The sequence below is a fragment of the Labeo rohita genome, chromosome 22, assembly GCF_022985175.1.
Source record: "Labeo rohita strain BAU-BD-2019 chromosome 22, IGBB_LRoh.1.0, whole genome shotgun sequence".
Lineage (NCBI taxonomy): Eukaryota > Metazoa > Chordata > Actinopteri > Cypriniformes > Cyprinidae > Labeo > Labeo rohita.
In genome coordinates this window covers 42,931,524-42,951,495 of record NC_066890.1, presented here as the reverse complement: position 1 = coordinate 42,951,495, position 19,972 = coordinate 42,931,524, and the positions used below count along the sequence as shown (strand labels likewise).

The window sequence follows — 19,972 nt, the reverse complement described above, 5'->3', positions numbered from 1 at the left end:
AAAGCATTTATACTTTCATAACTAAAGGGCACCTATTCTGAAATTTCGTGGTATGTATGACACACAGACCGAAATATTCTGCGCAAGCATAACTTACAGCTGAACGTACGTGTAGCCAGGTAAACAGAAACAATGTGCAATGTTTGGGGAATAAGGGGTAATGACTTGAAAAAATTAAAAGTATTTATACTGTTAGTATTTCATAAGTAAGGTGTAACTATTCTAAGATTACGTGGTATGCGTGACCTACTATGTTAGGCAACAACAGTATGATTTAGAACAACTTGCCTTATTGTAATAACACAAAAAATATGATGCAGTAAATTTTTACACTACGTGGGTACTTATTGTATTATTACAACATATATCTTATATGACATCGACACAAATAGTAAACTGTGGTATACTATAGTATAATTTAGTAATTATAGTAAATTTAAAAACCTCTATAGTCTTTATAAAACTTTACCACAGGTTACTTAATAATATATTCTATAGTATTTATTGGTGTTTCTTTATGTGGGATCATTGAGATTACTGAACAACACAGTTGAAAGTATGGGGAAATTATGTAATGAGTTTCCACTATGATTTGGTTTAGAAATTTCCATATGCAAATTTACCTGATGAAAGAGTATTGCATATGGTCATCTCAGCAGCGAGTCACATGAGCAGCATTGTGCCGTCAAGGTGCAATACAGTGAAAAACTAAAGAATACCTGTTTCCAGCTGCTCCCAGGATATAACATATAAAAATATAACATCATAATACACAAAGATACTCTGTAAACATACACTCCTGTTATATGTAGTAACATCCGCGGGCTGTAATTTAAAGTGATGCCTTATTACCCTCGTGTTACCTGTAGTTACCCTGTAAGTGTAACATCCGCGGGCTGTAATTTAAAGTGATGCCTTATTACCCTCGTGTTACCTATAGTTACCCTGTAAGTGTAGTATTTAAAGCAGACAACTGGAATTTGAAGTACATAGCTTTGACCACTGTGGTAATCAGCATATGAATTTACATCATTAGTTATAAAAAATAATAAAAGTTATTAGTCAGTTAATACATTGTGACACATTTAACTAAAAACAATTTATTGAGTACTTAATCTATGAATCATATAGACTGTTCATTAGTTGATGTAGTAATCATTAATAAATGGTTTAGTTCTTCATGAATTATATATTAACTAGTGATTATCTGTGCATTCATTCATATTTTTTGTGTTATTACAATAAGGCAAGTTGTTCTAAATCATACTGTTGTTGCCTAACATAGTAGGTCACGCATACCACGTAATCTTAGAATAGTTACACCTTACTTATGAAATACCAACAGTATAAATACTTTGAATTTTCCAGGTCATTACCTCCTTATCCCCCAAACATTGCACATTATTTCCGTTTACCTACACGTATGATCGGTCTGTGTGTCATACATACAACGTAATTTCAGAATAGGTGCCCTTTAGTTATAGAATAATTACGGTATAATTGCTTTATAATTTTGCTGGTTATTACCCCCTTATTCCCCAAACGTTGTGTATTGCTCAACGTTACAAAGTTAAATCTTAATAATTAATATTATTAATACTTAATAATTTTAAACTTTCATGGTTTTGTTTACTATGTTTTTATACTTTGCGTATTATTATTTTTCTTGCTTATGCATTTTCACTGTTGTTTTGTGGGGTTTCATGAACTGTTTCGTTTTCCTGAATAAAAGGGAATGGTTATTCAAGGATGTGTGAAGCAGTTTAGTATAACATTCTATTTGTGTTGGAAAGACGAAGTCTGAGCACTAAAACATACACAACTAAGATCATTCAATAAACTCATCACTTTGTCTCCTGCTTCTGTTATTCTCTGGCTTTATTCAGTCAATTTCTTGTCTGATAGAAGACTATTAATACAGATTTGGGTGCCAGGCTTATTCTTTTCATACGCTTACAGCACACATTATCTGACACTATTTTAATAATAGGCTACATGCTGACTATGCCGCCCCCTACCTTCCAGCAGAATTATTACACGTGTATAGCCTACTATCTCTGCTTCAGAGCGTGGAAGAGTTTATATGCACAATATAATATGTAAATGCTGCTTTTGCAGGCAAAGTCATTGAACTTTTAATAAACACACACACACCAATGATTGTGTGATCTGATGAACTGTAGTAACTTTACTTTGTCACTCAGGCGCGCGCGCACGGACACGCGCAGATGGGAGCGCTTCACTAGACTTTTTTCGTCATTCATAGTTTCTTAGTTTCGGCTTATTGCTTCATTTTATTTCCGTGTTGGCCCAAATTTAAGTAGAGTACGTAGACCCAATGTGTAATTATTCCTGTCGTACGATATGGACGTCTCCATTCTGCTGCTGTGTCTGTTCTTGCAGATCGTCGATGGTAAACTATATATTTATGTTGTTCATGCGTTGACTTTTTTTTTTTTTTTTTTTTTTTTTTTTTTTTTGTAATTTATTTATTTATTTATTGTTATAGTTTGTAATGTTTTTAGATCACACTGTAGTATGAAATAACACTTCTTGTCTGTTTTTCAGGTGTTTTCGATGATGGTAAACTATGTTGCTCATGGTTTCACATTTTCTTTTCGTAATGTTTTTTTTTTTCGTTTGTTTGTAATATTTTCAGATCACACTGTAGTATGAAATAACCGATCGTTAGCAACAGCTTGTCTCTAATATATCATTCTCGTCTGTGTTTTAGATGATATCGACAAAGGTAAACTGTTGTTCATGCTTTCACATTTTTATTTTTCATGTTTTTTTGTTGTTGTTTGTAATGTTTAAATATGACAGTGTATAAAATAACTTGTCTGTTTCAGAAATTAAAAAGAAACTGTCAGTGATGGAGGGAGATTCTGTTACTCTACGCACCGGTGTTAATGAAATAGAGAGAGATGTTCACATAATATGGACGTTTGAATCACAAAACGCCCACATTGCTGACATTTATTCTAGCGTAAATGCTATACCTAGTTATGTTAACAATGAAATATTCAGAGACAGACTACAGGTGAACTTCACAACTGGATCTCTGACCATCAGAAACATCAGAATCACAGACAACGGAACTTATCGTCTAGATATCGTCGATCCCAATCACACTTCCGGTCTCACCAGCAGAGCGACAAAAACTGTATTTAGTGTCATTGTTTATGGTGAGTATTCTGGATGTGTGTTCTAATAATATATATATATATTATTTTTTAATCGTAATGTTTACTTGTTTTGAATTAGCTACCTTGGTAAATTTATGTAATTTATGTTATTCTTATTCTTTATCAAGCGACAAGACTTGAAAGTTAGCTATAGGACCCTATCATCCTGGCTGCGTGTTATGCACAGACAATTTTAATACTCTTATATTTTACAGCTCGCCTGCCCATCCCTATCATAAAAGACACAAACTGCTCTTTATCATCAGAAGGTACATTCATGTCCAAATGTGTGCTGCTGTGTTCAGTGGAGAATGTGAGTGATGTGACTCTCTCCTGGTATGAAGAAAGTTTATTGTCCAGCATCAGTGCCTTTAATTTCAGCACCAGTCTCTCTCTGCCTCTGGAGGTGGACTATCAGGATAAAAACATCTACAGTTGTGTGATCAACAATACTATCAGCAAACGTTACACACATCTGGAAAACTTTGTAATATGTCCAGGTATGAGACTGAAGATGTTAATGGCTCTGTTGCTTTGTGCCGGCCTAAAATATGCCATGTGTCAAAGTTCCTATGTTTCTTTCTTACAGCATCTCCACTACCCTTCTATCTTTTAGCACTGATTCCAGTTTTTCTGGTAGTTGGAATAATTATCTACTGGATTTATAGGAAGCAAACACAAGGGGGTAAGAAATGATCTACTTCTAACAGTAATTTATTTACAAAAACAGCAGAATCTATAGATATACAGTTTGGTATGACTACCTGGATGGAAAAATCTAGTTGTCAGAATATTTCCATCTGCAGTTTTGAATGTGTGTAGCTGATGTGTTTAAATCATTTGTCAAACTGTTTACTTTATTTCGTTGTTTCTGTTTTATTGCAGGATGTTGTTGTTGTAAACACCAAGTGTTGTAACATGAAGTGGGAATCCAGAAGTCCACTAGTTCCGTGCTGAATATACCATCTGTAGGTTGCACAGGCACAACTTTATGGGTTTTTAATTTTCACTGTTCAATTTCAATTCTAAATGAAACAACCTTCATTGCACTTGTGCAATTTCTGCTCAGCTTTTTTCATGGCTTAAAGTTCAGGGATCAGGGTCATCAGTATTTTAACAATTTTTGCATATTTTAGCCCTATTTTACTCATGAATTTTTTTTTTTTTTTTTTTTTTTTTTTTTTTTTTGTGTAATACTAATTGTCACATGTTCAAATATTCCACTTGGTGGCAGCAAAAGCTAATTGAAATGCTTTGTCTATTTTGGTTTAGAAAAGACTTTAGAAAAAACTTATAAACTGCACTTAATACCGGTACTAAATACGTGAATGTTGGAAGTTTTACATGATTGCAATTTGGGAAGCCATATAATGAGCCTGCATTGTTAATATGGGATGGGACAGGTGTGACGCAGTTTGCTGGCAAACATTTTGCAATTCAAAACCAGTGACAAAACAGGATCAAGCATTGGCCATAAGGAAGTCAACGGAATGATGCTGCACACTAGGATTAAACACTGCAAGCCAGTGTCATCACTTTCAACCGCAGTGTTACGTTTGCTGTGATTGTTCTAGACTGTTTGTTCTGCCTCAAGTCATGTTCTGTGGAGTACCGGCCCCGAGTGTTCTCAGTAGTTGTTTCCCAATAGGGATACATCCTTCGAAGGCCGCGAAGGTTGGACCGAGCGTTGTTAAATGCGACAGTCCAGTCTACCTAGCTGGTGTCACTGACGAGCGGCAGTAATGTTTGTCCAGGACTTTTTAAACAGTTAACTGCCTAAAAACAAAACAGCATCCAAGCTTGTCTAAATACGTTCACAGTGGTCAATTTATGTACATAATAAAGAGTATAATCTATATAAAATCACATCTTGGTAAGATATAAGTCAACATTTGAACTGCTTTATATTACTTTTTACATTGTAAAAATGTCAAATGTAAACACCTCACTGTCCCGTTTGCCCAGCATTATACTGTTATTCTTGTTTGTAAAATACTGCCCAAAAAAAACTTGTGTGTTGTCTTGAGTGTTTATTTTTAACGTTTGAAAACTGTGCTTACAGAAAGAGTGTTTTTGTATCCTCATTAAATAAGTCCACTTCCAGAACAAAAATGTACAGATAATGTACTCACCCCCTTGTCATCCAAGATGTTCATGTCATTCTTGTCTTCAGTCGATAAGAAATTGTTTCTTGAGGAAAACATTCAAAAAGACTTCTCAATATAGTGGACTTCAATGGTGCTCCCAAGATTAGCAAAACGATCAGTCACAATTTATATACTTTTTAACCTCAAACGCTCCTCTTGTCTACGTTTGCGTGAACTCAATACAGTCAATACAGATAGGGTAGGTCGAAAAACTCCCATCTCATTTTCTTTCTCAACTTTAAAATCGTCCTACATCACTGCAGAAGTACCGAACCAGTGTTTACAAAGTGAATATTCAGAGATCAAATGCCCTTTACAAAAATGGTAAACAGCGATGTAGGATGATTTTGAAGTTGAAGAAGAAAACAAGATGGGAGTTTTTCGACATACCCTAACTGCATTGATCTTGATTACACAGACTACACATGCGCATCGCAGAGACGAGACAAGACGAGCGTTTGAGGTTAAAAAGTAAATAAATTGTCAATTTGTTTAAAAAATGACCCATCGTTTCGCTAGATAAGACCCTTCCTCCTCGGCTGGGATCGTTTAGAGACATTTGAAGCTGCACTGAAACTGCATTTTGCAAGTTCAAACTTGGGGGCACCACTGAAGTCCACTATATATCCCCAAGAAACATAATTCCTTATCGACTGAAGAAAGACATTAACATCTTGGATGATAATGGGGTGAGTAAATTATCTGTAATTTTTTGTTGTGGAAGTGGACTTTTCCTTTAATTTATTATTCAGTCCTTAACCCTGAAGACTTTCTTGATGAGGTTTTGAACCAGCTCACCATTTATTGCTTGGATTATTTGCAAAAACCAGCCAGAAAAAAAACTAACCAGCTAATCTGCCCTCTAACGTAAGGTAAAATGCACTGCACGGTGAATGTCCAAACCTTCAGAACAGAACTATCGTATTTTTAATGAAGAGTTGCCATCATTTTTGCCAATTATCTGAATATGAAGAGTTTATTTACAAAAACAGATACAGCTCAACACAATAAAACACAATAAAAACATGATAGCATAATAAGAAAAACATGTTGTTGTTGTTTTTTTTTTTTGGGGGGGAGTTATCTGTTTTTGCAAATAAACTCTTCATATATTAGTTTAATATCTACTTATATCCTCTTGTAGCATAGTAGTAGGAGTAGTAATAGAATTTCTAATGCAATATCATACGCACTTTTTTATTTGGCCTAAATGTTCAATGCAACTTTAGATTAACAGAATAAGATATGTTTTTTAAATGCCTTACAATATATCGACGTTTTGTCAAATATAGTAATAATTAGACAATGTGGATTTATGTGTGGATGATTCAGAGGGACTTGCATGTCTAGATTTTTATGGAGATCAATCACTGTGATTCTCTCTTAGAGGAGCTGAAAAATGCTTCATGGTCAAACTCGGTTCTACTCAACAAGCGTCTTTAGAGTCACTGTCCAGCTCTTGCCTGCAGCACCGACTAGTTTATGTCTCGTATTATTTCAGTAGATGAAATCGTTTTGGTTTCTGTTAACAGTAAAACCACTCTCCAGAACATATTTTAAACACGTTTTATTCTCTTATGTACTTAAAAGGCAAACGCACTGAAATACGCATGATGTGGTATAACTTCGTGACGCTTCGGTTAAGATTTTGTGATCGCAGCAGGCATATGACTTGGGACTATTTTTCACTTTCATTTCAGTATTGAATAATAATTCAACTTCACTTGGACGAGTAATAGGCTACTTTTCGTATTGGTTCAAGCGCTTTACCGCAACAAGTAATTCATGATTTCTTTTTCAACATGTATTTGTTTGAGGGATTTGACTTATTTTTTCTTCTTTTACAGGCCTTTTGCTCATATAAAGGAACATGGAACGCTCATTTATTTTGCTCGTGTTATGGCTTTTCTGTGGTAGGATGTTTTAATTACTAAGATTTTGCTGTGTAAAGATTTTATTGGTAAAATATCTGTATGACAGAAACCGTTTTGTAAATTGTTCTGTTCTTTATAGCAGATGCGGATGAATTGAAGACCATTTCGGAGATGGGGGGAAATTTCAACACTCAGGATGTAATATTCTTTAACATAATTAAACGTTTCTGTAAAAGTCTAACTACTTAAAAAAAAAAAAAAACCTTGTTTTAAACACGCTCTCATTATTTCCAGCTCCCAACTCCTAAAATTATCAGAAAAAATCAAACATGTTCAGAAGGATCAAAGTGTGTGTTGGAGTGTTCAGCGAAGATTGTTCCAAATGGGACTTTAAGCTGGTATAACGGAAGTAGTTTAATCTCAATGACTAAAGTCTCTGATATTAACATTGACCCTTCTCTATGTCTGGAGGTGGAATATCAGGATGAAAACACCTACAGCTGTGTGCTCAGCAATCACCTCAGCCACCAGACCAAATATCTGGATAAAAATCAGCTGTGTCCACGTATGTAGCATTTAGAGTTCTCTAGTTTCTTTCCTGTTTTTTTTTAATTTACATTTTAAACAGACAAACAATAGAAATTGTTAAATTCTCAGTGAGAATTATTCTGTCAGAATACAATCAGCTGTTACTTCTCAACTCACAACTGAGATAAATAATTTATATTGTCCTGTGATGTTTTGTTGCTGAAACAGCTACAACACAGACAACACAGGTGATGGTGATGGAGGGAGATTCTGTCACTCTGCTCAGTGATTTTACAGACATACAGATGGAAGATCATCTTCTGTGGATGTTTGGACCTAAAGAGACGCCAATTGCTGAAGTCTTTAAAAAACAGCAGTACATAGATGTTCATGATACTGGGAAATTCACAGGCAGACTCCTGCTAAACAATAAAACTGGAGATCTCACCATCACAAACACCAGCAAAACAGACTCTGGAGTCTATAAACTACAGATCAACAGCCATCTTTTCAGATGTAGTGGTTTCAATGTGACTGTCTATGGTGAGTAAATGAATAAATGATTTCAGTGTATTGCAAGTGCAGTACACACTAAAAAATAAAGGAGCTTTAAAATGTTCTTTACAGCAATGCCATAGAAGAACCATTCAGTCAAGTGCTTTAAAGAATTATCTATTTCTTACCTTTTTATAATCTGAAGAACCTTCTTTTGAAAAGAACCTTTTATGAAAAGCACTTAAGATGTTAAAGGTTCTTTATGGAACCATTTAGACAAAAAGGTTCTTCTATGGCATCGTGAAGCACCTTTATTTTTAAGAGGGTAGAGAGATGATTAGACAACATAATGAAGTACAGATCATAGAGTAAAATCTATATGAAGCTTCACAGAACTGACATCATTTACTATGTACTGTAGACATCTTGATGAAGCACTGACAACTTATCAAGTTATGTTTTGTGTTTTCATTGATCCTGAGACTAAACTTTAATTTATGTATTCTATTTTTCAGCTCGTTTGCCCACTCCTTTAATCACCAGAGATTTTTTACTATCATCATCAGAGTCATCATCAGTGTCCAATTGTTCACTGCTGTGTTCAGTGTTGAATGTGAGTCATGTGAGTCTCTCCTGGTACAAAGGAAACAGTTTATTGTCCAGCATCAGTGTGTCTGATCTCAGTATCAGTCTCTCTCTACCTCTGGAGGTGGAATATCAGGATAAAAACACCTACAGCTGTGTGGTCTCCAGTTTCTTCGTCAAACAAACTACACATCTCTACATCAGTCAAATTTGTCCAGGTTTGCCAGTGTCTGATATTAGTGTTCATTTAGTAAGCCAATATGGTATTAACTAGCTAATAGCACAAGAAACTATAACTAGTATAACATTTGTACACACACTCAATCATTATGAATATTTTCCATATTTTAAAATAAGAAATATTGCAGAAATAAAATAAAATAAGAAAATAAATAAATAAATAAATTTATGCTGCTGCATTTACTCTGTTAGTTTATCTAGTTGCATTGACTTGCGCTAATGACTCTTTCCTTATGTTTGTTACAGATCAGAGCCAGATGCAAATAATAATGATAAGTTGTTTGACTTCTGCTGCAACTTTATTGTTTGTGCTAGTCATCTTTGTAGGTGTGAATGTCTGTAAATCTAGAAGAGCATATCAAAATGGCAAGTAATTACGGCTGATTCATGACTGCACAGATAGTTTAAATGAGATACCACAATACTGAAGCGGAGTCTTGGGCTGGATAACACTGCACAAGTGGAGGACAAAATTTAGTTTTTCTTGCCTTTGTAGTTTAAGTTTTATGATTTAGCATCTTTGGACATCACAAAAAATACAAATACAAAATACAGAAATATGTGTGTGAGAGCATTTTTCAAAATAAAAGGCTGTCGGTCAGTCAGTTGGTGGAAGATTTCATGGTCTGATAAATTTGTGTGTTCAGCAGATGCTGGGAGTCAAACTGCGACCGGTCAAAGTTCCCCAGCAGGTCAGAAAAATGTATTTTCATAATACACCCAATACAAACCAAGTTTAAAACCATAAGAGTGCATATGAAATATTTTTATGTAACAGTGGCATCCTGCGGGGACACACCAGACACCAGCTATGATGAAGAGGACAATGAAAATTTGATTCCCAGTTCATCCTCCTTAAGGGCACCACAGGAATCTATTTTCTTATCTAATCTATGCTTCAAATAGTTACAGAGAGCTTTGCCATGCCATTTTCCAAGTCCACATAAGGATTTATAAACAAAAAATTCACTGTTTGGCATAAATTGATGACTCTAGCAGTCAAGTAAATTAAATAGAATAATTAGAAACTATGTTTTTTTTTTTTTTTTTTTTTTTTTTTTTTTGCTATATTTCAAATAAAATGGCATCCAAATCACAGGTTATGATCATTCCACATGCTATGTAGGAATCCAATTGGGAATCCAAAAACCCATTAGTTCGGAAACTGTTTAACATATTTTCATTTATTTGCTTTAAATTGGCTACACACAACAACGATGACAAGGCACTTCTGCAATTCTGAATCATCTAGTTAATCTACTTGAAAAGTTGATTCAGCACAGCAGGATCATAATAGTAACTTCCTGCAACACCAGGCTAATATACCTTGTCTGGACTTGTATTTTCTTCATTCTGATCAAATACTGTTCAGAAACTAGGTCAACCATCTGGCTCCAGGTTTCACAGGTTTAATATAAAATTTAGCTTATTTCTTAAGACTGCTTATGGCTTAAAGTCTAGGGTTCAGCGTTATCAGTATTTCAGCACATTTTTGTTTATATTTCATTACTATTTTTGCACGTTTCCTTACTGTTCGTTGTCACATGCTCAAATATTCCAGTTGGTGGCAGCAAAGTTCAGATTAAACGCCCTCTCTCTTTTAAATTTCAGCAACAATAAAGACTATATATTAAAAAAAAAAAAAAAAAATTGTTTGTGTACTAAATTTAATTTACAGAATTATTACCTAATTGTGAAATTGTTAATAGGCCATCTAATGAGACTGCATAGTTAATGTGGAATGGGACAGACATGCTAGTTTTCTGATACTAAGCACTTTATTATACATACCCAAAACAGGATCAAGCATTAGCCACATGGAAGTAAACAGGATTATGTTGCACATTATGATAAAACAATATTAAACATGTTGGACGATTAGGCACAAGGTTACAGGTAACCGTATGATTTGGTGCAACAGCATGCTAGTGAATGTGACATACATTTATACAAGTTGAGTTAATTTAAACCAAAGTAGGGCATCTGCATTTTAGACAAAATATGGGCATATCCACCTTTTGATTCAATGCAGAAGTAAGCCTATGGGTTAGGCTTCCGGTTCATTGGCTGCTATATGAAATAACCAGAAGAAAAACAACGTGCAGGAAACGGTAAAACTGTTTGCACTACAAACCATTGTGCTGACAATTAAGATAATGCATGAAAATAATATGGTAAGACACACCAATTTGCAATATCAAGCAGCAAAACGAGCTGTTTTGTAAAGCTAAATATAGCTTGACGCGAGTGAGACCAGCCTGGCGGTTAACAAAAGGTGGATAGTTTGCTTCGTTTTTTTTCTCTGCCAATGATAGTAGTTAATTAGCATGAAATGTTTCTAGCTCCTGTAACAAGGAATACGTTTGTAAAATGTATTTCGTAATAAATAAAAAAACTGGATTATATTTCTCCCAGCTTAAGTTATCTTTTATAGATTTAATTTTGTAGATTTCAATATAATTTCTGTCTGTTTTTCTCATCACTAGAAAGTATTAGCCTTTAACGACCAGAAGGTGGCAGAAACGTTTTAATGTCACCTGATTGCAGGCTTATCTGAGAAACTTCATGGAAGAGAATGTGGGGGAGTTTGACGTTTGACGCCGGCGGGAAAATAAAGCGCGTTTTCCGGGGGGTTCAAGATGAGGGCAGTCATTTAGGTCTTCTTACTCCTCGCGAAAACGTATAATCTTATGCTTAACTCTTTAATACTACTACATAGGGTGTACACGTAAACACTGTCTATATCACGTACATTTATCTTACGATTTACATGTTTTGTTAAATGCTTTGCCCTGGCAAATAACTCCTCAGTAACGGGTTGTGACTTGTGAGCATTTCTCTCGAGGATAAGGGTTTGTTTAATAGTGAAGGAAACCGTGAAAAACGTCCTCAAAATGCTTTTTGTAAGCAAATATGCCTCTAGGGGGTCAGAGCAAAGTAAACAAAATATACTTTGTGAACATTTGAGATAGGATCTTAACAGCTTTCCACTGTTATAAGCATTTTTATAGAAAGCTGTGTAGTTAGTTGTTTCAGAAACTAGAATATAGATTACAACAGCCTACGTACAATATATTTACTAATTCTGTTCTTTTATGTTTCTTTTTAACTGATATGTGTCAGAACCTCAAGGCTCAATTTCTGCTTTCTGTAATGTCAGATAAAGCAGCAGCTCTTGTTTTCCATGGAAATCCCCAAGCTCCCTTTTCCCTTGTGTTCAGGAGATAAACACTGCACGGAAGACTCGGAGGGAGAGAGGGGGAGGGTACAGGAAAAAAAAAAAAAAGGATCTCTCTACCGATCCTTTTTCAGTGTCAGTCTTTGCTAGGAATTGTCACTGTGTGTTTACCCATACTGTATTATTCCCACAGTTGTAGGTTAGGTGCGTTTTCTTTGAACAGAAACCTGATGTCAATATTTGTAGAGGAAAGGACAAACATGGTAGACTGTACTTCATTTTCACATGAAGCTGGGTCTTTTTTAAAGAGCTCTGACGCTTCACATGGTCTGTCTCGAGACCTCTGACACAGGATGTGGTGTGGTAAATGAAACAGTCACAGACCAAGATAAAAATACGAAACTTGTATTGATGTACAGTTACAGGTCTGCAGCCTCTCGTGTACCTGTCACATTTTCTAATTTTCTGTTTCATTTTTGATTCAACAGTATAAATGTTATCTCTAACTGACAGAACCGTTGTAGAAGAAGGAAGTGCAGCATGTGAAAGCAAAGCAGGAGGTCTTAAAATGAGGAACTAATGTTGATGAATAATTACATTTTAACACTAAAGCCCTCCTCTGTTATATAATGGGTTGCTTAAACAATGTCTTGGTAAACCACACTGCTACTGAACACTGGAATCATGCGGGAATTCCACTTTTCTAGCACAGAACTTTCCTACTTTGAAGCTCCTCTAAGTAATTGTAAACATCAGACCACACTTACTGGAGGCAGATCAAGTTACAGTATAAACATTAGGCTCTCCCATTAGACTGCCATTAAACAAGCCAAAATGGATGTTCTAAATTACTGAGGAAGTTAATGATTAGAAATAGGAAATGGGTCTGCAGACACTGAGGAACTGTTGTCTACGTAACGCAGGATGCAAAATTCTCCTTGTCTTTTGTTTTGTGTGATGGTGATATATCACACAGTATGCAAACAAAAGACAGTATGGTATCAGATATCATCGGCCATCTGGTAGCAGTAACTTAGCAACCATGAATCGACCAACAAGGTTGTTCAAACACTGAAGCAGTTTCACTTTACTGTCTGTTTGGTGATACAAGCAAGTTTGGTCACTGACTACAAAACATAGTACAAATTAAAACAAGGGAGAACTGAAAAACTGAAGATTGTTCAATTGGTGTTCAGTGTATAAACATGATATTGCTCAGCGTAAATCTGATGGGACCGCGGGAAAAAATGAAATCACTCTGATCTACAGGAAATGGTGGCCTACCAGAACCCAACGTGTGAAAACGTGTGAAGTGAGGGTTTTTACGAAATTAAGGTTTAGATCAGTCTGTGACAGCTATAAGCATTTTGTCTGTAAAAAGAACATCTGAATTTATACATTGTATAAAAGCAGTTTTATATTTTACTTTATGGCCAAATTAGATAAATGTGATTTAGAACTGGTTATAAAACACTCACATGTTTACAGTACACAGCTTTGCTATTTTTAAACTATGTCCTAACTGCCCAAACTGCTTTTCCTGATATCAGGCGTGGTAATGGAAACATTTCCTTCAGTTGTTTTGGAAACATGGATGTGTGATTGTATTCAACTCCAAAGTCAAACGGTTCCTGTTTCTGTTCAAGCAGATACTCACTAGATATAATGCTTCCTTAATAGTAAAAATTGACATTTGTCGACATTTATAATGTAATTTACTTCTTTGAACCGGCATTTTACCCTGATAGCACACGTACATCATGAAGACATCTATCTGACGTTTGCATTTACATCTGCAAGACATATTTTTTAGATTGTTTGCTCATCTGCAATACATCTATTGGATGTTTCCTTTCAGATGTCAAATAGACATCAATTAATGTCTTAAAGATGTAATGATTTAGAATGTATGTAAAACTGACATCTTACAGATGTCTGTCAGACGTCTGTACACAGCAGATGCTTTCCAGATCAAGAGATTTTTAACAGACATCTTGCAGATGTGTGCTATTTGGGTAGTCTTTCAACCAACCGTCAAACTACACTCGGCATGCTACTTGACAGAACTGAGTCATTTGTTTCAAATGCTATTAAAAATATGATACATAAATTATATTTGAATAGCTTCGCTTACATTTTAATATAGCGTTTATGCACATGCATATGCACATGAACAAACGTTCACATTAACACGAGGGTGACTAGCTCGTGTGAAACAGGACAACTGCATGCATGCTGCATTTTGGTTTTGACCTTTTTGATCTTTGTTGCATCTCAACAGGAAGTGGTGGTCACTCTGTGATGCGACTGACGGTCTCATGGCAGGTGCTTCAGCCCGTGTGACCTAATTAGGTTTACAATTGTGCTAAGCTGATTGCACAATTTTTTTTATTTTTTTTATTTTTTTTAGAGTCCTAATATCTATCAGAATCAGCAATCTGTTGCGAGTTGCGCCGCACTGAAAGGAACTTCTGCATCTTTCTTTTCTGCAAACATCACAAAGAGATCATTGAGATGGTTGAGTCAGATCTGAGGCCTCAGTTTGCTTTGGGTTTTTGTAGAAGAATGAAAAAGATGAGGAAGGGACTCTGGGTTCAGAGAAGCACTGAAAACCACAGCGATGATTAGACCTTAATATGGTTTATCATTCAGATCGTAGAGATTGCACTGCGCTGCATGTTTTAACTGCACGTGTATGAATAATGTTTAGTAGAGTTAGCTAATAAAGCCCAGTTAAATAAGTGAATGCTTCGAAGAATTGTAATTGTGTCTGTGCAACTAGTTTAACCACATCATTAATGTATTGTTATTATAAATCTAGGTCAGGATATTCTACCTCTAACTTGTGTACCTAAATGTGGTTTGTACCAGTGGAATATGCAACCTGTGCACAGTGAGTTCGAGAAATGGATGCGTGGGGGTGGTTGTGCAAATGCGGTACCAGTGCAGGGTGTACATAGATGAGGTGCTTCTGATGGCCTGACATTAATATTACAATAGATATAACCATCACATAAGCTTAAAGTAATGTAACACTAAACTTTAAAGAGAGCAACAGGTTTTCAACGTCCTTTCATGTAGGTAATGCCAGAGCCAAACACTAATGTTTAAGGAGAGCAACAAGTTTTCAATGTCTTTTCATGTAAATAATTCCCTGTTGGAAAATGCAGTAGAAGCAGGTATCTATATAGCTGCTACCTGTATTTTGAAAGATGCTAGATTGGTCCAACCTGGTCATTGGCAGGCTGATCCAGGCTAGTCAACCTGCTATTATGTTCCAAAAACCAGCTTAACCACCTTAAACTGTGATGATTGCTTAAGCTGTAAACTTTTACAGCTAGATGTGTTCCAACACAGCTAGATCTATATCATCTAAAATGGAAAAATAGAGAGAAACATCAATACATCAAATAATTACTAATTATGACCAACAGGACAGGGCATTTTGTAATGAATAAATATAGTGGAGTTTATTTTTTTCTCAAAATTATAGGCCTAAATTCGCAAAAAACATTGTATATAGCCTACAAGCTAGAGAGTATAGTGTACTAACAAACTGTTCTCCTCTCAAAGGGCGGGACTCTTCTGTTCTCAGTCGATGCAGAGCTCAGTCTGAGTACGTGTTCAGCTAGTCGAAAATAGTTTTCATGATTATCGATTTGAAATCTTATAGAAAAATTTGTCAACGTTGTTTGGTTTTTATAAGAAAAGCAGTAGATCCCTGTCATATCTGTGTGCCGTCTTTTGGGAGTGATACACCAGTCTGTCCGACCATTCTTGGATACCTCATAATGTGGAGTTCAATTCTCTTTACAACAAAATGTTGAAGATCATTATTAGCAACATAACGTTATGTTTCTTTCTGATGATCATTACTGGTAAGTTATTTTTTTCTTTCTTTCTTTCTTTCTTTTTACTTTCTTTTTTTTTACTTAGACTTTTGGCTGTTGGTTTAAATCGCATATTCGCAGCTGCACCTCCGCTGGATAAACGTAATAAATTGTCATATTTGCAATTTTTCATATAAAACGGTCTTTCATGGACTGTGATCAGATCATCGAAAAATCTAACGCTTAAAAGTGTGAACGTGTATAAGCGCGCTTCAGTCAGTAGACTTATCGCAGCAGTGCACTATTGAATGGATGAAAGTAGTAGTGCAGGATTAGTTATTCAGAATCTTTCTCCAGATCTTGAGACTACAGTACACCTTGTCATTTTATTTTTGCTCATGTATATAGGACAGGCTATAACTTCAGGATCGCAAAGGGAATTATAGACTAATCTTTTACTGAAACAGCATAATTTAATATAAAACCACGTAATTAACCCTAACTGACTGCCACCATTTCTAATTATAAATAACAATGATAAACATTTAAAAAATGAACCTATCCCTTGCCTTGTACAGACCTACATAATTTGATAATAAAGCCTACGGCTTGCTGTTTCCGTAAACGGCATAACGCAGGCTAAATTGCAATATATTTTAGCCTACGCTGTTACTTTTTTTAGTCTACGCTGTTACTGTGTTTGATATTTTATATATTTAATCGCATTATATTTAATAATGTCGTGTGTTTTTATTTTCGTTTTGTTTGTTGTAGGCTTATATGTTTTCATTTACTTAATTACTAATAATTAGAAACTGAATTAATTTCCCAAGCAAATTTAAGTTTGCAAGTTAAACGCATGAAAGAAAATATCCACTTTATATGCAGTATTAGCACTGAATAGGCTACTAAAAGAATAGTAATAGATTGAAAGTAGGGCTAAAGAAAATTTATATTTTAGGCAATGTTTACATTTTTGTGTTAAAATGTTACCATTTTTTTTAAAACAGTAGAAGAAAAGTATATTTTACAAAGAAAGGGCATTATTTTCAAAACTTGTTGTTGTTTTTTGTAGCTTATTTTGTTGTTAATGTTTTCTATTAATAAATTTTTATTAGTAAACCTCTTCATCATATTTAATTGTAATTATTTACTAGGAAACTGTTCCTCAATGTGTTTCAGGTGTGATTGGTGCTGATACAGTTGTAATGAAGTCAGTGACTGAGGGAGATTCTGTTACTCTAAACACTGATGTTACTGAACTACAGAAAAATGATCAGATACTGTGGATGTTTGGATCTCAAGAGACTGCTATAGCTGGAATATATATGCAGATCATTAATATGTATGACAGCAATGAGACATTTGGAGACAGACTGAAGATGGACAGTCAAACTGGATCTCTGACCATCAGGAACATCAGAACTGAACACTCTGGAGTTTACAAACTAACCATCATCAGCAAAACCACCTCCTACAAAAGATTCAATGTTACAGTTTACTTGTTAAATAGTTACAGGTGTGTTTTGTTTGTTTGTTTGTTTGTTTATTGCTTTTTTTGCTAAAGAATAGCAGTCTGATAATTAATTTTGTAAACTATCCCAAAATCATCTTTACCACTGACCACTGACTGAATGTAATTTATTCTCTCATGTTTTCCAGCTCCTCTGCCTGTTCCTGTCATCAACAGTAGCTGTTTATCTTCATCAACATCATCAGTGTCCACATGTTCACTGCTGTGTTCAGTGGTGAATGTGTGTGATGGGACTCTCTCCTGGTACAGGGAAAATTTTTTATTGTCCAACATCAGTGTGTCTGATCTCAGCACCAATCTCTCTCTACTTCTTGAGGTGGAATATCAGGATAAAAACACCTACAGCTGTGTGATCAACAATCCCATCAGCAACCAAACTCAACATCTGGACATCAGCAAACTCTGTCAGACATCTCTCTGCCCAGGTACGTCAACAGTAATCAGTGTCTATTTATGGATCAGCTCTCTTTGTATAAATTAAATATTTTCAAATGACAAAAGTGTAATTGCTATTATGAAACTATTATTTCTATTGTCCAGAGAATATGAAGGCATTGTTGATGTGAAGCCAAAGCTAATCACTTTCTTTCTATTTTAGGATCTTCAAAATCAGTTATTTATCTAGCTGCATTCATTTCTGCTTTAGTTCTGGTTGGACTTGCAGGTGTGATGTACTTTCTCTACAGAAAGCACAAAAAACAAAAAGGTAAAACTTATGTTCAGCTAGTCTTTAGCAAGAGGAAATGTATTATTAATTTTGCATTAGATTCTGATGAGTGATAAAAATGATTAAGAAATTAACCCTCTCTTAACACTAAAACTTTAGGAAATGGTTTTGAACTTGTGTGAATAGAGTGGAAACAGTCCAGACAGAAGAGGAAGGGGTACTCTATGCTGAAACAGTATTTCATAGACAAAATGAACAAAAGAAGGTAAGATTTTTTGACATGCCATTTATCAGCATGTCTGACCAAGAAAGCAAGCTTTGTTGTGGATGATGTCATGTGTTATTTATAGAAGATGATGAATGTCCCAAAATAACAAAAAATTGTATATTTCAAGTCTTACTTTTTTGGAAAGGTTATGGAGAATGGGGAAACATGGGCCCTGGGTGTCATGATTTTATTGCCACTTATTGAGGAATATTTCCAATACATGCTCTGATTTGCCCTCTCTGTGATGATTCTTCACACAACACATAGGTTCTTTCCTATTTTCAGACAAATGTTTTCAAGCCCTTGTGCTTTTTGTGTTGTCTTGCAGAAAGCTAATGGGACAGAGGAAATAATATACTCCAGCGTTGTCACATGAGACACTGTTCATTTTAAGGTTACATTTCACCAGAATATGTTTGTCTTGATTTGTCTGCTTACAAACACTGGAATGGACAGAAGAATTTAGAATATTATCTGTGTAGATGGACTTTTTTTTGTCATTGGTGGAAGAACCAGTCCAGGAAGACTGAGGAACCCAACTGACTCAATTTGACTGACTTGTCTTTTGCTTATTCAAATAGTCCTGTGACGAACAAATTTGCATGGACATTGAGAGTCACAGTGAACTCAGAAACAAGCTCAGTGAAATAAACCACAAGAACCCACCCCATCGCATACTGTATTTCCAGTAAACATTACCTGTCTGTCCTGTATCATAGCTCTGCAAGTCCCTACATGCCCTATCATACTATATCATTTCACACAGACACGTTTGATTCTGCATCTGCTAAAACTGAAAACATCTCTTTATATTTGCAGTATTATGAAATTATTGTGATTCCTGTGTTCCCTTTCTTTAGTAAAAATATTTCTCCACACAAGTGTGTTTTCATATAACACATTCAAACAATATTTTATTTCTATAGGTAAGATGATACTTACATTTATTTTATTAGTTCTGATGACTTTACAGCATTTCCTGTAATTTCTGTTTTTCCAGGATTAAGGTGTGGTCTCTGTGGGCCCTGATGTGCTCTTGAGTTAGAAGCAGACTCTCACATTACTGTATTAATGATGCTCAAGGAAGCATCTATTAATGAGTGCAGTTAATTTCAGTGTAATAACTGACTATAACTGACATACCACACTCACTGAAATTTTAAGTACAGTTTTAACAGTTTATCTATTTTGTTGGTTTAATTTACATTGTGTATTGTCTATGAAACGAAAGTGGGAACTATGAAGAATTATGAGTTATTGCCACCTAGTGGCAACATCAGAGAATAATGGTAAAGTGTGTAATTTAGATACCTAGATGTTTTTTTTTTATTATTATTTCTTTTCTTTTTACTTTTGTTCATTTTGAGGTTTAGCTACAATATTTCAATTTGAATACAGTTCATATAAAGTGTTATTTGCAAGATATTTACAAATAAAT

The 19,972-nt window shown here is 35.1% G+C and overlaps 2 protein-coding genes and 1 long non-coding RNA gene across 3 annotated transcripts; all 3 read left to right on the top strand.

The window, feature by feature from the left end:
- Positions 1–2,314: 2,314 nt before the first annotated feature.
- LOC127153584 (uncharacterized) lies at positions 2,315–5,138 on the top strand. Its single transcript, XM_051094760.1, has 7 exons — positions 2,315–2,413; positions 2,569–2,583; positions 2,735–2,749; positions 2,853–3,188; positions 3,404–3,688; positions 3,778–3,873; positions 4,074–5,138. The coding sequence occupies exons 1-7, from the start codon at positions 2,365–2,367 to the stop codon at positions 4,103–4,105; spliced, it is 828 nt and encodes a 275-aa protein (XP_050950717.1). The 5' UTR covers positions 2,315–2,364; the 3' UTR covers positions 4,106–5,138.
- An 805-nt stretch (positions 5,139–5,943) lies between these two features.
- On the top strand, positions 5,944–10,112 carry LOC127153581 (uncharacterized). Its single transcript, XM_051094758.1, has 8 exons — positions 5,944–6,024; positions 7,183–7,248; positions 7,349–7,407; positions 7,504–7,774; positions 7,966–8,280; positions 8,748–8,845; positions 9,705–9,749; positions 9,836–10,112. Exons 2-8 carry the CDS (start codon positions 7,206–7,208, stop codon positions 9,893–9,895), a joined length of 891 nt encoding a protein of 296 aa, XP_050950715.1. The 5' UTR covers positions 5,944–6,024; positions 7,183–7,205; the 3' UTR covers positions 9,896–10,112.
- A 7,621-nt stretch (positions 10,113–17,733) lies between these two features.
- On the top strand, positions 17,734–19,930 carry LOC127153588 (uncharacterized). Its single transcript, XR_007825291.1, has 4 exons — positions 17,734–18,024; positions 18,198–18,305; positions 18,426–18,531; positions 18,863–19,930. It is a non-coding gene; the product is annotated as an uncharacterized LOC127153588 (long non-coding RNA).
- Positions 19,931–19,972: the final 42 nt, after the last annotated feature.

Excerpts from the sequence above, each read along its gene's own strand:
- LOC127153584 (XM_051094760.1), top strand. The coding sequence starts at position 2,365 with ATGGACGTCTCCATTCTGCTGCTGTGTCTGTTCTTGCAGATCGTCGAT. Across the intron at positions 3,189-3,403 it reads ATTTAGTGTCATTGTTTATG|CTCGCCTGCCCATCCCTATC; the intron begins GTGAGTATTCTG and ends TATATTTTACAG. Across the intron at positions 3,689-3,777 it reads AAACTTTGTAATATGTCCAG|CATCTCCACTACCCTTCTAT; the intron begins GTATGAGACTGA and ends TCTTTCTTACAG.
- LOC127153581 (XM_051094758.1), top strand. The coding sequence starts at position 7,206 with ATGGAACGCTCATTTATTTTGCTCGTGTTATGGCTTTTCTGTG. Across the intron at positions 8,846-9,704 it reads TGCTGTGTTCAGTGTTGAAT|CAGATGCTGGGAGTCAAACT; the intron begins GTGAGTCATGTG and ends TTGTGTGTTCAG. Across the intron at positions 9,750-9,835 it reads CGGTCAAAGTTCCCCAGCAG|TGGCATCCTGCGGGGACACA; the intron begins GTCAGAAAAATG and ends TTTATGTAACAG.